The sequence below is a fragment of the Carica papaya genome, chromosome 1 (assembly GCF_054855325.1).
Source record: "Carica papaya isolate Zhongbai chromosome 1, ASM5485532v1, whole genome shotgun sequence".
Taxonomy (NCBI): domain Eukaryota; kingdom Viridiplantae; phylum Streptophyta; class Magnoliopsida; order Brassicales; family Caricaceae; genus Carica; species Carica papaya.
The window spans coordinates 8,152,543-8,171,341 of NC_142309.1; the positions used below are offsets into that span (position 1 = coordinate 8,152,543).

General features: G+C 32.5%; 3 protein-coding genes across 3 annotated transcripts; 1 reads left to right on the plus strand and 2 right to left on the minus strand.

Annotated features, from left to right (window-relative positions):
* Window positions 1–518: 518 nt before the first annotated feature.
* On the minus strand, window positions 519–3,384 carry PIN8 (Auxin efflux carrier family protein). Its single transcript, XM_022049567.2, has 6 exons — window positions 2,271–3,384; window positions 1,829–2,009; window positions 1,628–1,713; window positions 1,107–1,264; window positions 947–1,023; window positions 519–857 (listed from the first exon to the last, which is right to left on the minus strand). The coding sequence occupies exons 1-6, from the start codon at window positions 2,773–2,775 to the stop codon at window positions 791–793; spliced, it is 1,074 nt and encodes a 357-aa protein (XP_021905259.1). The 5' UTR covers window positions 2,776–3,384; the 3' UTR covers window positions 519–790.
* Window positions 3,385–7,424: 4,040 nt separating this feature from the next.
* On the minus strand, window positions 7,425–10,098 carry LOC110820202 (putative pectate lyase 19). The gene is made up of 5 exons (XM_022049630.2): window positions 9,624–10,098; window positions 9,178–9,273; window positions 8,417–9,089; window positions 8,091–8,336; window positions 7,425–7,945 (listed from the first exon to the last, which is right to left on the minus strand). The coding sequence occupies exons 1-5, from the start codon at window positions 9,812–9,814 to the stop codon at window positions 7,721–7,723; spliced, it is 1,431 nt and encodes a 476-aa protein (XP_021905322.1). The 5' UTR covers window positions 9,815–10,098; the 3' UTR covers window positions 7,425–7,720.
* A 4,530-nt stretch (window positions 10,099–14,628) lies between these two features.
* On the plus strand, window positions 14,629–17,973 carry LOC110820137 (AP2-like ethylene-responsive transcription factor At1g79700). Its single transcript, XM_022049548.2, has 9 exons — window positions 14,629–14,741; window positions 15,683–15,988; window positions 16,123–16,205; window positions 16,386–16,394; window positions 16,502–16,590; window positions 16,695–16,768; window positions 16,857–16,907; window positions 16,994–17,070; window positions 17,227–17,973. The coding sequence occupies exons 2-9, from the start codon at window positions 15,753–15,755 to the stop codon at window positions 17,781–17,783; spliced, it is 1,176 nt and encodes a 391-aa protein (XP_021905240.1). The 5' UTR covers window positions 14,629–14,741; window positions 15,683–15,752; the 3' UTR covers window positions 17,784–17,973.
* The last annotated feature ends 826 nt before the right edge of the window (window positions 17,974–18,799 follow it).

Sequence of the window (18,799 nt, forward strand, 5' to 3'; positions counted from 1 at the left end):
CGAAGAAGGCTGGGCTTGTTCTGGGTTTTCTCGGGATCGGGCCGACTGGTAATGTATGCTGGTTGAATGATCTGGGCTTGGTTCTTTTCCTTTTCCTCTCATTTTCTTCAATTTTCTTTTTCTTTTCTTCTTTTCTTTTTTTTTTTTTTTTTTCGTCATCATTTTACTTTTTTATTTAAATTTTATTTCTATTTTTTCATTTTTGGCTTCCATTTTTCAATCTCATTCAAGATTTTGTCTTAAAAACGAAGTAGTCAAAATCAAGGGTGTAAGTATCTAAAATTGAAATTTAGGTGGGGTTGCTAGCCATTCATAAAAAAGAAATATTCATGTTACTTATATGTATAATTATAACTATATATAACTCCTGCTCGCCTGTTTGATGAAAAATCATGATGTGTACTTATATGGCATCTTGCTTTTTCGCATTTGCATTTCCACCCCCTTCAATTTTCAATCTCTACCAGCCCAATTTTTGTGATCAACATAGTCAACAAAAACAGAAAAAAAAAAACAGATACACAATCTAAAATGAGTGCAGAAAATTTATACTTAAAACAGATTGTTCCCCATTGCCTGTTAACTTTCTCAGAATATAATTTACAAGTTAATAGATAAGAAGCCAAAAAAAAAAAAAAAATGCCTTCAAAATGAAATCTTTTAGTAAATTGAATAAGGACATACATAGGTTTTATCTATAACATATTCTCGACCCTTTTCTCAGACATGAAGTTAGATTGCAGAAATCACCAATTATCTCCTCTTCTGTTGCATTGATCCTTTTGGAACATCATAGAGCTAACAGGAAGTAGTAGGCCAAATCAATCGGTAATGAAATCAGGATGCCAAAAATTACGCTGCAAATTCGAAGCATATAAATTAAAAACTCAGTTGAACCACAACAGCAATGAGTATTGAACATGGAGGTGGATTAATTGTTTATTACCCTGTACTTAGTATTTCTGGATGAACATTATATTCTTTGGCGAAAACAAAGGGAACAATTCCTTGAGGAAGAGCTGCCTGCAATGTTAAAATCAACATGATATATAACACATTTTACCTCATTTTTCTTATATGGAAAGTTAAATTTTTTGTATGTGCACCTGCACTATTGCCACTCTCAAGAGTCTCCCTCGAAGTCCAATGGCTAACGAAGATGCTGCCATTATAATAGGTCCCACAAGGAACTTCATTCCCATGGCGACCAATGCCATTTGTTTTCCACATGCTATTATGCTGCTTTGAGATGCCATGAACAGTCCTGTTGAGCACAATGCGGAGAAGAATGTCAAACCAGAATTAATTTTTTCGAACTAACTGTTTCTTAATTAGATGGTTGGTATTTCTACCATTCTTTATTCTTCCAATGTGTGAATTCGAGTTAATAAATTCTTTTGAACCAATTAATATTTAATTATATGGTTGATACTTTTAATACTTTGTAGTTTATGAGAATATGAGTTCGAGTTTTAACTTGTATGTTCTTATTAGGAGGTTATATTATTGATTGTGTTATTATTAATATATAAATGTTACATAACTAATAAAATGTACAATTTTCATTGAAAATAAAATTCATTCTCTTGAAACTTGCGTTCAAGAAGATGCTGGTGGATAAACGTACCTAAGCTGAACATTGCCATACCAAGTCCTCCATTCGCCATTATTGATATTGAGTCATTAACAATTCCGGGCAGTTTTAATCCCCACCTGCAACAGCTTATTGTTAAATATACTGAGCATTTTCTGTTTTGAACAAAAAGTAGTACAGATCAAGATATACACATTTTTCTAATTTGGATGACAGTATGTAGGATTAACTTACTTGAAGTGTACACCAGCCCAGACTAAACCAGCTAAAGTTGCATGAGTGTTAGGATTTGTAAAGAGCTTCCTCCAAACTGTCCAGAGAATGAGCCTGGTCTTCACTTTTCTTGCTGTTCTGGTCTGTGCTTCTTCACTTTCATCTTTTGGTTGCTGTTCCTGAGCCCCTCCCTCCAAGCTCCCTTCAATCAGAAAACAGACAAAGAAAATTGTCAAAAGGACATGTAGTGGGAGAGGCTTGATACACAAAGATTATGATACTCAAGTGTTTAATAGAAAACTATATTAGTACTTTCTGCACAAGGAATCTAAAAAGAGAGTAAGAGAGAAAAACATATGGGCCACGTTGTTCATCTTCTGTAAGTAAAGTTCATGGTGTAGGACTTACATTGAATCACTGCTCACCCTCTGGGAGTTTGAAATTCAGAATGCTAATTGCTTACCTGTTTCTAGAGGAGCTGTCATGGAGGCTGCCCGTGCTGCACTAAGCTCGAAAAGAAACAAGAGTAAGTTGTACCAAACTAAGCTCTGCAAGACGACGATCTGGGCGAGGAGAGCAGCGGCTCCATCTCCATACATGGCCTTCAAGAGAGGAATTCCTAGGACCAAAGTATTAGGAAGAGTTGAGAGAGAAAGGGCAGTGATGATCCAATTCAATCCACCTCTTGACCTGAATTTTGAGATAGCTGCCAACAACAAAAGGGCAAGTAGTTTCTGAAGAAAATCCGAGAAAATGAGCTTCATATTCATCTTATAAGGATTGTTAACTGATATCAACTTGAAAGACAGCAGAGGTATTGAGAATTTTGCCACAAACTTATTGATTCCTGCACATTGATCTGGTGTAAATAACTTCCACCATTTCACAGATATGTAGGCTAATGTCATGGCAACATATAGAGGAACAGTGGCTGCAACAACATGATACACATCAATTAGGGAAATCATGGTAACTGATGATCAAGATCAATGAGATCAATTCTAAAAAATCCCAGTTGCTTCCTCTCTGAATACAGCAAAACCTTTATATGCTCTCTCTGGTTGCTTTGTCAGAAGAATGAAACATCAGCTGTTTATTAATACAAGTTTCATCAAAAACCCTTTTTTCTTAATCCCAAGAATGACCTTGGCTACCTTTTTACATTAAAGAAAATAATAATACAATTACTTTTTATTGAAAATGTTACTCCATCTAGGTTTCAACTTTCATATGTGTATATTTATATGTCCCTGTTGTTATGGGTTAAGTATCTTCCTAGACAGTAGACATGGACATGCATCATACAAATGCATATATACATACATGTATATATATCATAAAAAGGGTATTCTTGTCCAAAAGGTAAAATGCTAGTTTCCTTGTAGTAATGTTCTTCTGATTGTATTTGTTCTTTAAGCAAAAGCTGACATCAACCTCTATAATCTTTGCCTTTAGTTTTCATAACTCAGTCTATCAGAACAAAAGAGGTTCACATTATTCTGTTTCAGTATGTTTTAAAAGCTGAATTTTAGGAAGATAATCATTATATATTTGTTTACTTAGTGATGAATGAGAAGGAGATAATGATTAATACACCTCTTGTTGATATATATATATATTTATATATTCAAGGGTAGCTAGTTATGTATGTATTGTTAGCTTATGATATAAATTGCTTAGGAATTTTGTGTTATGAGGTTTAGGAAGGAATAAAGAAGTGAATTGCAAGGGAAGTAATTGAATTAGTATGTTTATAACAGTGGTGGGCAAGAATTTTTCTAAATATAGTCAAAAGTGTGAGAATAAGTGTAGTGAGGAATTCACTTTTTAAAATGCTAAATTTTTTTTTTTGCCAGAAAAGATCTAATGTCTCTTTCTTCAACTTGTCTTTGTAGGGGTATGGCAAAATTCTACTCTATAATTTCAGATTAAATTCAATGTTAATAGCATGAAATATCCCTGTTTATAACTGTTGGATTTAGAATTGGAAGAACCCAAAAAAGTTCTCTTTCAAGAAAATTCAAATGAAAAAAAAAAAAAACAAGCCTTGGCAATAGTTTAACGAGTTGAATGTAATGTCTCATGGCCATATATATATATATATATAAGCCCATAACCCATACTTGATCTTAGAATGTTGGAAAATCTTTTATAGACAAGGATTAGATTAGCATATTCTGCTAAAAATGTGCCTGCCCTTCTCTACTATGAGCTGTTTTCCTAAAGTTGATTTTAACATCCACATACATTGTTTGTCTTTGCATCTAAACATACATATTTATTACTTTACTTAAAGATTTTGTGATTTGAAAACCTAAACACCAATATTCACACTTTTGAATAATGGATCGAGTTTGTATTAAGTTTTTAATTTTAAAGATTATTTTTTTTACTATTTATAAATTTAAATCATCGATGAAATATGTTTATTAAAGATTTTTTTAAAAAAAATTTAATATTCATACTATAATTGTTAAATAAGAAATTATAATTAATAATTTGAACCGATTATCTTAAAAATTTAACTTGATAATAAAGAATTTAATCAATTATTTATATTTCAACATGTACGGTCACATGTAAATTCATCTGGTTGAAAGTATAAATCGAATATAAACTGATCAAATCTTATAAAAATTAATTCTTGATAAAGACAAAAAATTTAAAATTCAACAAATCTTATATAATCAAGTATTAAATGAGTATCTTAAAAATTCAAACTAATAAGAAATAAGTATCACTATTTTAAAACTTAATAGCCTTATTTATTTACATGATTATGATTTAATTTTTTAAAAATTGTATCCATTTCTCAAGAAACTTGTGAATTCTAAAAAATAAAAACTAAAGAAATCTTTTTAAAAACCAAAGAAGTGTAAATGCTTTAATAATAATTAGAGTGCTCATCTTGAGCGCAGATATAAAAAAAGTTAATTGGTTTATACATTTATATTACTTAACTATTGCAAATATTGGATGGGGTAACGGGGTTTTCATGAAATTTTTGGGTAAATTTGAAATTTGATATTTATTATCATTTAATTTTTAATATTTTATAATAATATGTTTTAATTTGTATATCTTACTGCAACACAACATTGCATACTCTCTATTAAGAAAAATTAACTACAATATCAGTCTTTAGTAATTCCCAAGGAAGAAAGTGAAGCTAGCTTCCACAATATATATGTATATATATATATATATATATATATAACATATACTCATGAGTAGTAACTCTAATGTCAGAATTGAGATTCCTAATCTCTAATGCACGTGAAACTTTATTATATTATTTTTATTTTTGTGTTATACGATTATACAATTATTCAGTTTATATTATAATTTTATAAATAAATTTACGTAATTTCATTTCGAAATTTTCTCACGATATATTTACTGATAAAAAATAAATAAATAACGGATCAGTCATAAGTCCATTTGTTGTGTTGTATTAGAAGGATCATTCATCTTTTGAAATCAATAAGCATAATTCCAACAGAAATTGAGAACCATTTTGGGGTACATTTTCAGAAAGTTTTGTTCATTATGTTTTCTTTAATCGTCTTGTTTACACAGCCTTGTCTCCTCACAATAACTAGGGTTGGATACATATGGAATCTATGGATAGTGACCAGCTCACAATGATATATGTAGCTTCAAATCAATATCTACTATATGTGTATGCATCTACTTGCTAGCTAGAAAAGATTGATTTTATACCCTCTTTAAGAATCTACTCAGTAAGGCGCATACACACACACACACACACATATATATATATATATATATATGCTCATGTTCATCTACTGTATGTTCCAGATTATGTGAATCAAGCTTTTGCTTCTTTCATTTATAATTGCTGCGGTAATTGAAAAACAAATAATTTCCTTTTAAACGAGGAGATATTTTAGCTTCTTAGCTTATGAATTTATTTTGAACACTAGTTAAAATGTTAAAAAAGAATAAAAAAATAAAGAAGACAAAAAAAAAAGATAATACTGAAATTTTAGTAAAAAAAGAGCGAATATCAAGAAATACGTCAATGAAAAATACTAATATTATTTATTAAAATTGTATTTTACTAAAAATTAAACTATTTTTTTTAAATAATTTTTATTATTATTTTAAATAAAAAATAAGAAATTAAAAATTTATTTCAGACATCTATTTGCTAATTAATTATATAAGTAATTAAAATTCTAATATGATATTCATGAGTTTATTAATTAAATTATCTAACGAACAAAGAAATGTTGATTTAATCAACTTGGAGGCATTTGCATACTCAAAGTTGGTTTATCGGAAAAAAAACAAATTTACCTAAGTGATTCATTCTATTCTTAAACTCAGTATGAGTTGCATATGACGATAAATGATGTATTTTATGTAAAATGAGTATCAAATCTATATTGTATTTTTTATGTGTATCAGTGACTTCTAATTGAGTGATCATTATTTAATCGTTCTTTATTAATTTCTTAAAAAATAATAGATAAAATATTGAATGTATTAGTTCTAAAGATTTTTCGATATTTATGTGCTAAAAGCTTAACTATCTAAATGACAGTTTTAATTAACAAAGAATTTGTATGGTGACTTTCGTACTCTTTTCACTTGAAATGTTTTCTAGATTCAATGAGCAAGTTCGATTTTGAGTTTCCATTGCTAGACACATTACATGTCTTTCACACAAGACCCTCTCCAAATTAACTACTTATGTCAAGATCTCCAGTTTGGTAGAAAAGTGAGATAGAATATATTTTAGTAATATGCTGCTAAGCTAATTACAAAGGAGTGAAATGACACATCATTATGTAATCTTATTTGCTTATAACCAATAACAAAGAGACATTTTTTTTTTTTTTTTTTTAACATCATAAGATACCCCTTTTGTATGTATGTATGTTTTTACTTCACTATAGCATTCTATGTCTCTAACAAATGGTTGATGATGTTATATTTATTGTGAGTATCTGAACTTAATTAAAGAAAAGTAAAATGTTCTTGAAAAGTTTAAAATCTGCACTAACTTAAATTTTTTAATGCTACATTTTTTTTTTTGTTGTTGAGATTTTTAAAATCCAAGTGCCAAACCCATTGGGCTACATTTTAAACATTGAACCTATTCTTAAATCAAGACCCAACCCAAAAATATTCCATCCCAATTGTATAAAAATGAAAACCCAGCTCGGTCTTGTTATTTAGTTATAATGCCTGGATGAACAGAATATGTTACAGAGCTGGAAGAGAATGTCAAAAAATGTAATTTTCTCAAGGATCTAAGAATAACCATGCTTTGATACCACTAAATTGTAATACCCATAATTTGAGATTGAGGCACATTACAATACCGCACCGCATGTCTGTGAACAAGTCTCATAAAATATATATCAATTGCATGGCAACACTTTTAATTTCTCAAATATACAATAGTAAAATTTGAAAGTCATAAATAACAAGATATATATTTATATTCAGTTGTAATCTAATTAAATTCGTAATCTCATTAAGTCATTTAGTCAAATGATGATTAATCTCTGTCACAAGTTTACAAATTTATTTTTTGCCATGTAATTAAATCTTACTTTAAAAAAATATTATTTAGTTTAAAAAATATTAAAAATTAAATTAATATTGAATAGAAGTTTGGGATTACAGATTTGAGTAGAAACAAATTAGTAATACAATGAAGCAATGAACAAATTAAGGATACATATCGGCTGTAGTTATTTCAAGTATTACTTTTTTTTGGTTCTATCCTTTGCATGTATATATATTACCCCCGCTTAGGTATTCTCTTAATTTCTATCATTACGATCCAAAAAGAGTCTTAAGTTCCATCTTCTGCTGCATACAAATATTGCATATCATATAATCAGCAGTTTGATGAGGAATAGGAGCAATATATATCTAGCATGGTTTGCCTCGGTAGCAGTCAAGTGAACCAGCATAGCGTGTGAGTAGAGAAGCAGCTACTCCATGCTTGGCCCTGATGATGTCCTTCCTTGAGTATGGAGGTTTGTATTTTGGATTCCCGGATTGAACAAAGAAAGCTCCATTCATCATTACATCTTTTTCTGATTTCCATATCCACTTCTTCCACTTATCTGGCGTAGCATAGTCTCTCTTTGTCACCTGCATATAAACATATATATATATATATATATATATATATATAAAGAGAGAGAGAGAGAGAGAGAGAGAGAGAGATTATTACCATTTAATGTTCTATTAGCATACTATCTATATATATATATATATATTATGCATGTTGAATTACCTCTTTGGAGAAGGGCTTGTGTGGAGGAGCAATGAACCTGTTTCCCTGGCTTAAGATGGTGGGGTTCATGCTACCACCAATGGCGTACATTTCCCAATGAGTGTAATCATTGTTGACAACATGGAAGAAACCCCATCTACATCTTGGCATTCTCTGCACCAATCCCTTCCCGAAATGATTGTATGCAACTGTCACCTGCATGATCTTGTCACCCTTGTATGAATCGCTGGCACCCAACAATATCACCTGCAAAACACACCCATCAAATTTTAATTATGATTAGTGTCATAAAGTTTTAAGTGGGATTTTGGATTTTGCTTGCTCACGTCGTTGTGATGGGTGAAATGGCAATTAGAAATGGTGATGGCAGTGGATCCCTGGATGGCATCAATGAGTCCATCTTGGCATCTTGACATGGAAAGATGGTCGAGCCAAACGTTAGAGGACGCATAAATGTTAATCCCATCACCATCACTTGCTGTACGGATTCCAAAGTGTGCGACAGAGTCTCTGATCAACCCACCAGGGCTACCCACAATGTGATGAATATGAAGTCCATGGATGATAACATTCTTGACACTATGGATGGTTATGCCGGCTCCATAAGCAATATGGATATTGGTTCCACGAGCATCGATTGTCTTGTGACTGTTGATCATCAGCTCCTGGGACAACCTGATGTGCATGTCGCGCTTGAAGATGATCCAGAGAGGTTCTGTTTGGATCACACCGTAGCGGAGAGTACCTGGTTTTGGGTTCACAACGTTGTCGTCTTTGTTGCTTGTCACAACATAGATTCTTCCTCTCATTCCTCCTCTGGTTCTGTGAGCGAAACCTCGAACACAAGTCGCAAGCTTTTTGCGGTTTCTAGCCCAGTTGCGTCTGCAACGCCAGCATTTATCGATTGGGTTCGTGACTCTGCATGGACCCAAGTGCTTCTTTCCTCTCCCCCTTCCCGCTAAGCTCCTTCTTAAGCTTTCTTGCTCCATATCAGAGCTCCTGTATTGGTAATTCTTGTATTATGCCACATACTCATCATCACATGCAGAAAAATTTATATGTATATGACACCGATGGATTTAATTACATGTTAGCAGAAATGGAAAACTTATTCCCTCTGCTCTTTCCCTCCAAGCTTCCTCTGTCGCTTTCCTCCTCCTCCTCCATCTCAATCTCAGAGCTCCTGCACCAAATTATTGGTATTATGGACACCACATATGTACAGCACATACACACACATATACATACATATACATATGAGAAGTTTAAAGGTGATGCACGAGTCTTTGTTAACAAAAATAAAATTTTACTAACTATTATTTAACTAAATAAATAGTGGATATATTTTATTTTTCTATAAAAAATTATAAATTTGAGTTAAATTATGATTTTTTATATAAATTATATTTTATTAAAACATAATTATTATCTAATTATCATCATCAAATTGATGAGAGCATATATTTTTTTACCTAATTGATGAGTGCATATCAAACATGAGAAAAAAAATTTTATCTCACGTAAAATAATTACATGTTAGTAGGAAGGTGAAAGTGATCCACGATGTCATAGGGATTCGGATGATAAGCTTCAAGGGCATCTTTCCTGGATTCCTCTGCTCTTTTCTCCCAATAATCATCGAACATTTCAGTGTCAGCCAACAGGCTTTGGATCAAGCTCGCAAAAGAAAAGAGAAAAAGCAAACATAGCCTCACTTTCTCCATTTTTCCACCTCTGGTTTTTTTTTTTTTTTTTTTTAAATTTTTTTTTGTTTTGTTTTTTTTTTAATTTTTTTGGGGGATTTGTTGTTTTTCTTTTCCTATATTCTCCCCTTTGTTTTTTGCTTCTTGGGTATATGTTAGTGAGAGGAAACGGTCTAGGGTTGAACCCTTACAGAATTACTGGGTCCAACCAAGCTAGACCGTAGCAATGAAAGAAAGCAATGGAGGTTTGCTAAGCGAACCTCATGCTTAAAGCATGAATTGCCTTTGAGTTTCCTCAACACTACAAGGTTTACAGGCTTTTTTAGGGTATGTTTATATACATTCTTAAAGTCCAGACTGTTAGGAGCGTAGACAATGGATAACCATCCTTTCAATCTAGATCTGTGTATATACGTCAAGAATAGTAAAAGAGGGTTATATGTGGTTCATTTTCTTTTTCTATATAGAATAGACTGCTTCTTTAAGTCGACAAGCATGGCTACAACTAAGAGTTTTAATTTGTGGCTTAGATTTTCTTTAAATAAAACTGGGTAAGAGAAAATTCTGTTTGCAATTAACTTATTTCTTGGCCATCATTCAATTCTACATGTTTTTTGTTTTGTCATTTTATGGCTAATCATTTTGTTTTGTTTGTTGATTAACTAATTTCCCTCTAAATATTTCAATTTTGATCTCTCTATTTATTAATCATATTTAGTTGTATATTCAACAACAAAATTAATATTAACTACTGTAGCTAGTTATTTTTCTCAAGTTAAATTACTTAGTAACTTTTAAATATAAAATAGATAAAGACTATATAATGTCTTTAATCATAATTAAGAAACTTAACAAAATACATTGAACAAATATCTAACCGGAATCGAGTTATAAAAATCAGAATTATTGTCGGACTCATATAGTTTATGTTCAAGTATTTTCAAGAGAATTTAGATAATTTATTAATTAAATAGGCATCGATTTAAATGTAAGAATGTTTTTCCAGTTGAATTGACGTGCACTATCCTTTTACCTATCTAGTTTTGAACTATCGTGAATTATTGATAATTAATAACCAGGTAATAGAATCATATAAATATAATAAACTTGTTTGTAAATGATAATAATATTTTCACTTAGTTAACAGAAATTACAATAAATTGTAATTTTATCTAAATTAGCATGTGATAATTAATTAAAAAATATATATATATTTTTATAGATCTGCTCTTATTTGTAAAAATAAGATAATGTTAATTACTTGATTGTTTAAGAAATAATCAAATAATTAAAAAATATTATGTTAAGAACAAAGACTTATTCAATAAAAAAGTTTGTCAAATGATATGTAACATGTCACACGTATACATATGACAGATTTAGGCTAAAAACATGCCGCTATAACTAAAAATAAACATCAAAGAAGACAAATTGCAAGCTGAAAGAACTATCAATGATCATCCATCTTCCTTTTACTGTAAGAAATACAGGTAACTTTGATTATATCAATCATTTTACATTTTATATAGATATTTTTTAAATAAGTGCTTGAACTGATAATTTTAAAAGTTTGAATAAATAAGAAATTATTCAATCAAATATTTATATTTTAATATGCCATTTACATATAAGCGTACAAGGATAAGAGTACGAATAATGCACATCTAAACTTAAAACGAAGTGAATTTATAACGGTTTCAGAAATTCAAAAGAAAATACATATAATAATATGAGTGCGGAAGAGAAATAAAAAATTAAGCTTAACATCCTTTACATAATAACTTAAAAGTACTAAACAATATCACGAAATAAGTTCTCCAAAAAAAATACAAAAAATGAGAAAAATAAAAGAAACTATAAAGCATGTAGCATATACTCGCCGTTTTCTTGTAGATCAGGCTCGGGAACTAGGTCGTCTTGATATGAATGGTTAAATAAGAAATGAGATACACTAGTCCAGTAAGGACATCACACTATATCACCGTCACATAAGCAAAATTTGATAGAAAACCGAAAACAACTAATGGAGCATAAATTTTAAACCAATACAATTATTTAAAATAAAACCACTTACCTTTTTTCTTACCCTTGGAGAACTTGTGAAAACAACCTATGAAAACAATAACATCATACAGATCACAATTTTATGCATAATCAGTAACATAAAACGCATCATAAATCCGTATTCATTAACAATAACTGATTATCACCGTTTCTTGTTTTCACCAGTCTGCTAGTATTTATGGGGATCTATAGGAGTCCCCGCTACACGTGAACCATTCTCCTTAACAATCTTAATTTCAAGGCCGTCCTCATACCCCGTTCGATATGAGCGCCAAAATAATAAACCTCAATACTCCGTCTGGTATGAGGATGAAGCAGGCCGTCCCCATACCCCATCCGGTATGAGAGCCAAATGACCAAGTCTCCATACCCCGCCCGGTATGAGACAACGTTCACGGTAGGGTTCCCTATGAATCCAGTCCGTCTACCATTTTCCAAGATATCTAGTGAGACTGTCATCTTATCCATTTATCAAATCACATCCCATTCCTATTTATCCTTAGTCTCCGTTACCAACTCAAACATAAATACATAAACTAGTAACGAGCATCTAACAAAACAAGCATATCGTAGATTTTCAAAATCAAACAGTAGTGAAGTACGCAGTGATACATGCATTTAAAACCATATAATAGATAAACTAGATAGTATAATGCATTTAAACTGTAAAATAAATCAAACAGGAATTGACAGAGAATAATGTTCAGTTCGGGCTCCATTAGCAACCGTAATTAATTATACATATATATTTAATTTGTACAAAATACAGTATTATCATTTATTCAAACTTTAATTCCATGATAGGAAATATGGTGAGGGGTTCTTATTTGATTCGACGTCGAAAACTAGATTGTCATTGCGCCTATGGGCGGTCCTTTGGTTCCCTAAATTTTTTTCTTGGGAACTGAAACACGCTTACGGTATCTAGACATGTCCCAAATAACTCAAAAATCAGAACTAAGGCCTACTCGGCCAATTTTGGAATTCCAGCAGGGCAGCTCTGCCGTGCTCCGGCGATGACGCCACCGCGAACGGCGACGATCCGCATCAGGTTGACTGTTTTCGGCCATTTTCGGCCGAATTTAGCCAAACTTGCATCGATTCCTGTGAGAAAACACACTTAGGGCCTTCGGTGGGCCCAAAAAATGTAAAAAATTGAAACTCACCAGCAGTGGGGTCATCCGGTGTAGCGGCTCCTCCGGCTTACGTTGAGGTTGGGTGTTTTGCTCTGGTCAACCTGTAGAGGAGAAAATGGTGATTACAACGGTGAAAAAATCACATCAAACGGGAATCGGGAAGGGCCTCTTCGGAGGCAAAAATTGAAACACCCCGTGGCAGTGTCGCAAAGTTTCGGCGGCGTTTTCCGGCTGCTTTCGCTCCGATTTAGCCATAGGTGGGTTTAGAATCAAATTCTAAGCAAAGAGTAAAATTTTTACCTTATTTGGCAGCCGAAAATTACTCCGGTACGGCGGTGGGTGATAGCGGTCGGCTCCCCGGCGACTGGGCTGTCTTCTCCGGCGAGGGGCTCTGGCAGCTGGAGTTAGGGTTTGGGTGCGGATGGGGTTATTTATACCCATCCACTTTAAATCTGGGTCGTCCGTGCGCATTTTTAATATGGGCCGTCCGTGCGTGCAGGAACGGATCTCAGCCGTTCGATCGCACGCACGCGGATCGCCAATGTGGCTCCCTCCCGCATCAGCGTCCCTGCCACCTGGCGCGTCCTGGTTGGTCGGGGCTACTGAGCGGACAGCTAATGTGGCACAACTTTTTTAAATTGCGTTTTGACCCCCGATTTTCGATTTTTTTTCAAAAATATTCTCAAAATTTTACCCATTTTCTCTAAAATTATTTTCAATTAAATCTCTAAATATTTTTTACCCATTATTATTATTATTATTTTTATTAAAATAAATTAAATTCAATTCAATTCAATTAATACATATTTTATATTTATATAAAATTAATAAAAATGAAATAAAATAAATAAAAATAATTGGGTGTAACAGAATTTATATGCATTTAATATGTTCTCTTAGGCGTAAATTTATTATGCTAAAAATATGAATTATGTACATTTAAACAGAAAAATAACGACACCAAATAAGGTGTGATTTTCTAACTTGTTTATTTGTTATAATGTGAAAATATGCATGTTTACTTGAGAAGTAATCGACAGTTATTCTACCAATAATAATGTGTCAAAAAATGGAATGACTTATACCACTCCAAATCATGCATTTATGTCATTTAGCTTATGTATTTATTTGACCAAGTAGTTACTACTAACCTAATAATAATTAAGCTGCCTTCGTGTATCTAATATATCTAATTTACTTTAATATTTGAAGATAGCAAGAATTTGTTGAACGAAAAATATTAAAAGAGACAGCAAGATCAACTTCATGTGAAGTTGTGACAGAAGCATATTTACAGTGACGAGATAACTCTTGAAAGCATTTGTTTGGCAGTATATATATATATATGTATATGACTTAAGGTAATACAGAATGAAAGAAATCATCTTCTGTTCGAGGAAACTAAATGCACTTCATTCTCATTTATATAAATAAAAGAGCTGTGAATTACTAACAGACTTGACTTCTTGTGTTGCAAGAATATTCCAAACATTTCCTTGTGTTATCCGCCCACATATCTCTTTCAAATATTGATTCCAAACATATATAACTGTATACATATTTAATAAAAAATATATATATTTTTTGATTAATTCTCTTGGAAACACCGTCAGTAGAGCTGCGTGAGGGGAAGAAACTCCATATCCACCGCAAGTACCTCAACACAAGATCTAATTAAACATGCACCGTCAAGTGGCAGATAGATAAAGAACCAGGCGAAGAAGCCAAGAAAACTGAGAAAACTTTTCGTAAGTTGATCAGAATATTGTATGTTGTTTGCCAAGTTAACTATTGACTGGCAGTACCGGCACACACACATATATAGACACACATACATACATACATACATACATATATATATATATATATATATATATTATACTTTCATTATTTTTATTATAAAGAGAGAAACAACCATTTGGAGTATTCTTCTAGGCTGTTGTTATGCCAAAATTGCTATATTCATATAATTGTTAGCCTGTTTCTTAAGCTTGTTAATTTGGCTTTAGTTGGTGCTGTAGTCATTCACAGTACTTTACTGTTATACTGCTTACAAACTAGAATATGAGATCAACAGTAAACTTAGCTTATTTTCGTAATAAATCAACTTTATTTGTAAATCTATTTAAAATTTTATATTTATTTTAGATACAAGATAAATTTAACTAAAAAACAAATAAACTTTGTGAACATTCCAAGTGGCATTGTGATAAAATGATGATTCAGATGAATTATTCTGTAACCTAGAGCGCTCTGTGAGTATTGAGCATATATAGTTCTGCTTTTGGAGTAATATGAAACTCAAACCCAGCCATTGAAAAAAGAATGAAACGCGTTGGAATATTCATAGAATATTTTCCAATAAACCTACTTGATTATTAATAGTTTCAGGACTGTATAACACATGGAGAATTGTACATAATTTTTTCTCATAAGATTTTTTTAAAATATAATAAATGAAGAAGATACAAGGCTTTGAAACCGTGGATTTCAGATCTTGGTACTGGCAAACAGAGTAAGGACAACTAAATTTGTTTGAACATTCAAGATTTGTCTTCAAGTTGCTCAGTGATCATCGCCGGCTCCTTTGTTTTGACTCACCAAACATAACAACAAAAAAATGAAATCCAAATCAAACACAGTTGGTATATATAAATACGCATACTAAGCTAATTCTTTCCAACTCAAGCAAACTCAAGAACGAAAGCGGTAGAGAGAAGAAAACATCAGAAGGATCAGAAGCTAATATAGTACATATCATGGAAATGATTATGGTTAAGAATGAAGAAATCCAAGGAAGACGCCGCGTGTATATTCCATCTGATGGTGAGATCCAGGAAAAAAGGTGTGTAAAAAGGCGACGAAGAGAGCCAGCTTCGGCTGCTGTAGGTTGTTATAATGATAATCAGAATCAGCAGCAGCAACCAAGTGATCATCAGACTTCTTCTGCTGCCACCACAGTGAAAAGAAGTTCAAGGTTCCGTGGAGTAAGCAGGTATATATATACACACACACACACACACAGTCTAAGAAGAAGAACTCCAACATAAATTACTTGTTTAACTTGTTAGTATAAGTAGTTGCTGATATGTGCATGGGCCTGTGTGGAATGGAAATTCTATGAAACAGGCACAGATGGACTGGAAGATTTGAAGCTCATTTGTGGGACAAACTCTCATGGAATGTAACACAAAAGAAAAAAGGCAAACAAGGTATATATATATAATATACATGTACATACACACAGTTTAATATTATTTTTTTCTTCTCAATATTCACTTGTTCATAAAAATTTGATTTGATTATTACTCTAAATACTATCTAATACCTGGCTTGGTACTTTATGTTGCTTCATCTGTTCTGTGCTATGGAACTGATATGGGGGTCAACAGTTTACCTTGGTGAGTGATCTTCTACTGCTTATAAGTAAATTGAAGGCCACCAATTTTTTTTTCTTTTTGAATTATGTGGAGAAGGTTACATGTAATTATTTCTTGTGAAATTTCAGGAGCTTATGATGAAGAAGAAGCTGCTGCAAGAGCATATGATTTAGCTGCAATCAAGTACTGGGGGAAATCAACTTTCACCAACTTTCCGGTATATACTTGGTTATTTCACATATTGTATACATATATGGAGGCCTTGTATAGAAATCAGAGAAGTAAAGTATATATACAAACACCTTTTTGCGATCTATGCAGATTCCCGAATACGAAGCAGAGATCGAGATCATGCAAAATCTCACAAAAGAGGAATACCTGGCCTCTTTAAGAAGGTTATTACATCACTCAATTTGAAATCCTTGATTAACAGTTCCTTTCTAGACTTGTAGAAGATAATTAGAAATTTCATGGGAATTACAGAAAGAGCAGTGGATTTTCAAGAGGTGTATCCAAGTATCGAGGAGTTGCAAGGTAATAATTCTCTTGATAATTCACCGGTTTTTTGAGGTTTCAGTTATAAAAATCGAGATTCTAACATGTACAATTTGGATTTGCAGGCACCATCATAATGGAAGATGGGAAGCAAGAATAGGTAGAGTTTTCGGAAACAAATACCTTTACCTTGGCACTTACAGTAAGTTAATAATCACTAAATCAATAATTACTATATCTTTATAATCCTAGCCAAAGTAGGAATTTGAATTTTACATCTTCGTCTATACACTATCTTAAATAATAGATTGAATTAATTATACTAAAAGCTTAATTTATATATGACAATTAATGGCAGGTACTCAAGAAGAAGCTGCTCGTGCTTATGACATTGCGGCCATTGAATATCGAGGGATCCATGCTGTGACCAACTTCGACTTGAGTAGTTACATCAGATGGTTGAAACCGGCAGCAAATGCTGGTAATCATGAACCTGCAGAGAAACTAGTCACACCAGTGTTGATGCTAAGAGACGAAGCAAAACCTCCATTCCTGAGCTCCAATTCTTTCAGTGCCACTGCAAAGTTCATCAATTCTCCAGCGGAAGATCAACAAGTCTTTCAGGCCAAATTGCCAGTCATCAACTCGTACAACAAGTCTTCGTCGCCCACTGCACTTGACCTCCTGCTTCGATCTTCCATATTCAGAGAACTCATGGAGAAGAACTCATCAAATGTGTCTGATCAGGATGAAGCTGATTATGGTGATGCTGAGATCAAGAACATACAGCTTGTAGCCAGTGATCATGATGATGACTTTGGGGGGTTCAACTTTTACGATGAGGTTACTGAAGTCCCATTTATTTGCTCTACTAATAAGCACTTGGAAGAAAGAGAGCTGCAAATTATTTTATAAGTTAATTGTATGATCAAACATGTAATTTTTACACATGGATATACACACACAACGGACTGTATCTGCATGCAAGCATGTATCTTTTTCGTGGAAAAGCTTTAATTCAGACAAAAACTGCATGCATACTATATCCTTATATTAATTAAGCTTTCTTCTTTCGTGAAAGATCATGGTTATAGGCTTACGAATTGAACATACACATTCATATATATATATATATATATAGGTGATCTTTCTTCTTTAACTTATTTGATGTCGTGCATAATGAAAGATGTAACGATCCCAGAAATTTAAAAAGAAATACATATAATAATCTGAGTGCGGAAGCGAAATAAAATATTAAATTTAATATCCATTACATAATAATTTAAAAGTATTAAACAATATCACGGAATAAATTCTCTAAAAGAAATAAGAGAAATGAGAAAAAATACGAAAAATTATAAAGTATCTAACATCTACTCGCCGTCTTCTCGTGGATCGGGCTCATGAATCATATCCTCCTTATCTGAAATGGTTAAATAAAGAATGAGCTACACTAATCCAATAAGGACATCACACTATTTTACCGTCACAGAAGTAAAGGTTGGTAGAAAACCGAAAACAACTAATGGAGCACAAATTTTAAACAAATACAGTTATTTAAAATAAAACCACTTACCTTTTTTCTTGCCATTGGAAAATCTGTGAAAACAACCTATAAAGAAAATAACATCCTACAGATCACAATTTCATGCATAATCAGTAACATAAAATACATCATAAACCTGTATTCATTAACAATACCTAACTATCACCGTTTCTCATTTTTCACTAGCCTACTAGTATCCATGGGGATCCATAGGGGTCCTCACTACACGTGAACCATTTTCTTTAAACAATCTTAATTCTAGAGCCGTCCCAATACCCCGTCCGGTATGAGCACTAAAACAATAAACCTCAATACCCCGTTCTGTATGAGGGTGAAGCGGGTCGTCTCCATACCCTGTCCGGTATGAACGCTAAATGACCAAGTC

What these genes read in the sequence shown, in the direction of transcription:
- PIN8 (XM_022049567.2), bottom strand. Translation starts at nt 2,775, where the DNA reads ATGATTTCCCTAATTGATGTGTATCATGTTGTTGCAGCCACTGTTCCT. An exon ending in TGGGCTGGTGTACACTTCAA is followed by an intron (nt 1,714 to 1,828) that starts GTAAGTTAATCC and finishes AAGCTGTTGCAG; the next exon opens with GTGGGGATTAAAACTGCCCG. An exon ending in CCAGAAATACTAAGTACAGG is followed by an intron (nt 858 to 946) that starts GTAATAAACAAT and finishes TCGAATTTGCAG; the next exon opens with CGTAATTTTTGGCATCCTGA.
- LOC110820202 (XM_022049630.2), bottom strand. Translation starts at nt 9,814, where the DNA reads ATGGAGAAAGTGAGGCTATGTTTGCTTTTTCTCTTTTCTTTTGCGAGC. An exon ending in TTTTCCATTTCTGCTAACAT is followed by an intron (nt 9,090 to 9,177) that starts GTAATTAAATCC and finishes TTACCAATACAG; the next exon opens with GAGCTCTGATATGGAGCAAG. An exon ending in ACAAGCCCTTCTCCAAAGAG is followed by an intron (nt 7,946 to 8,090) that starts GTAATTCAACAT and finishes GTTTATATGCAG; the next exon opens with GTGACAAAGAGAGACTATGC.
- LOC110820137 (XM_022049548.2), top strand. Translation starts at nt 15,753, where the DNA reads ATGGAAATGATTATGGTTAAGAATGAAGAAATCCAAGGAAGACGCCGC. An exon ending in AGGTTCCGTGGAGTAAGCAG is followed by an intron (nt 15,989 to 16,122) that starts GTATATATATAC and finishes TCTATGAAACAG; the next exon opens with GCACAGATGGACTGGAAGAT. An exon ending in CCTTTACCTTGGCACTTACA is followed by an intron (nt 17,071 to 17,226) that starts GTAAGTTAATAA and finishes AATTAATGGCAG; the next exon opens with GTACTCAAGAAGAAGCTGCT.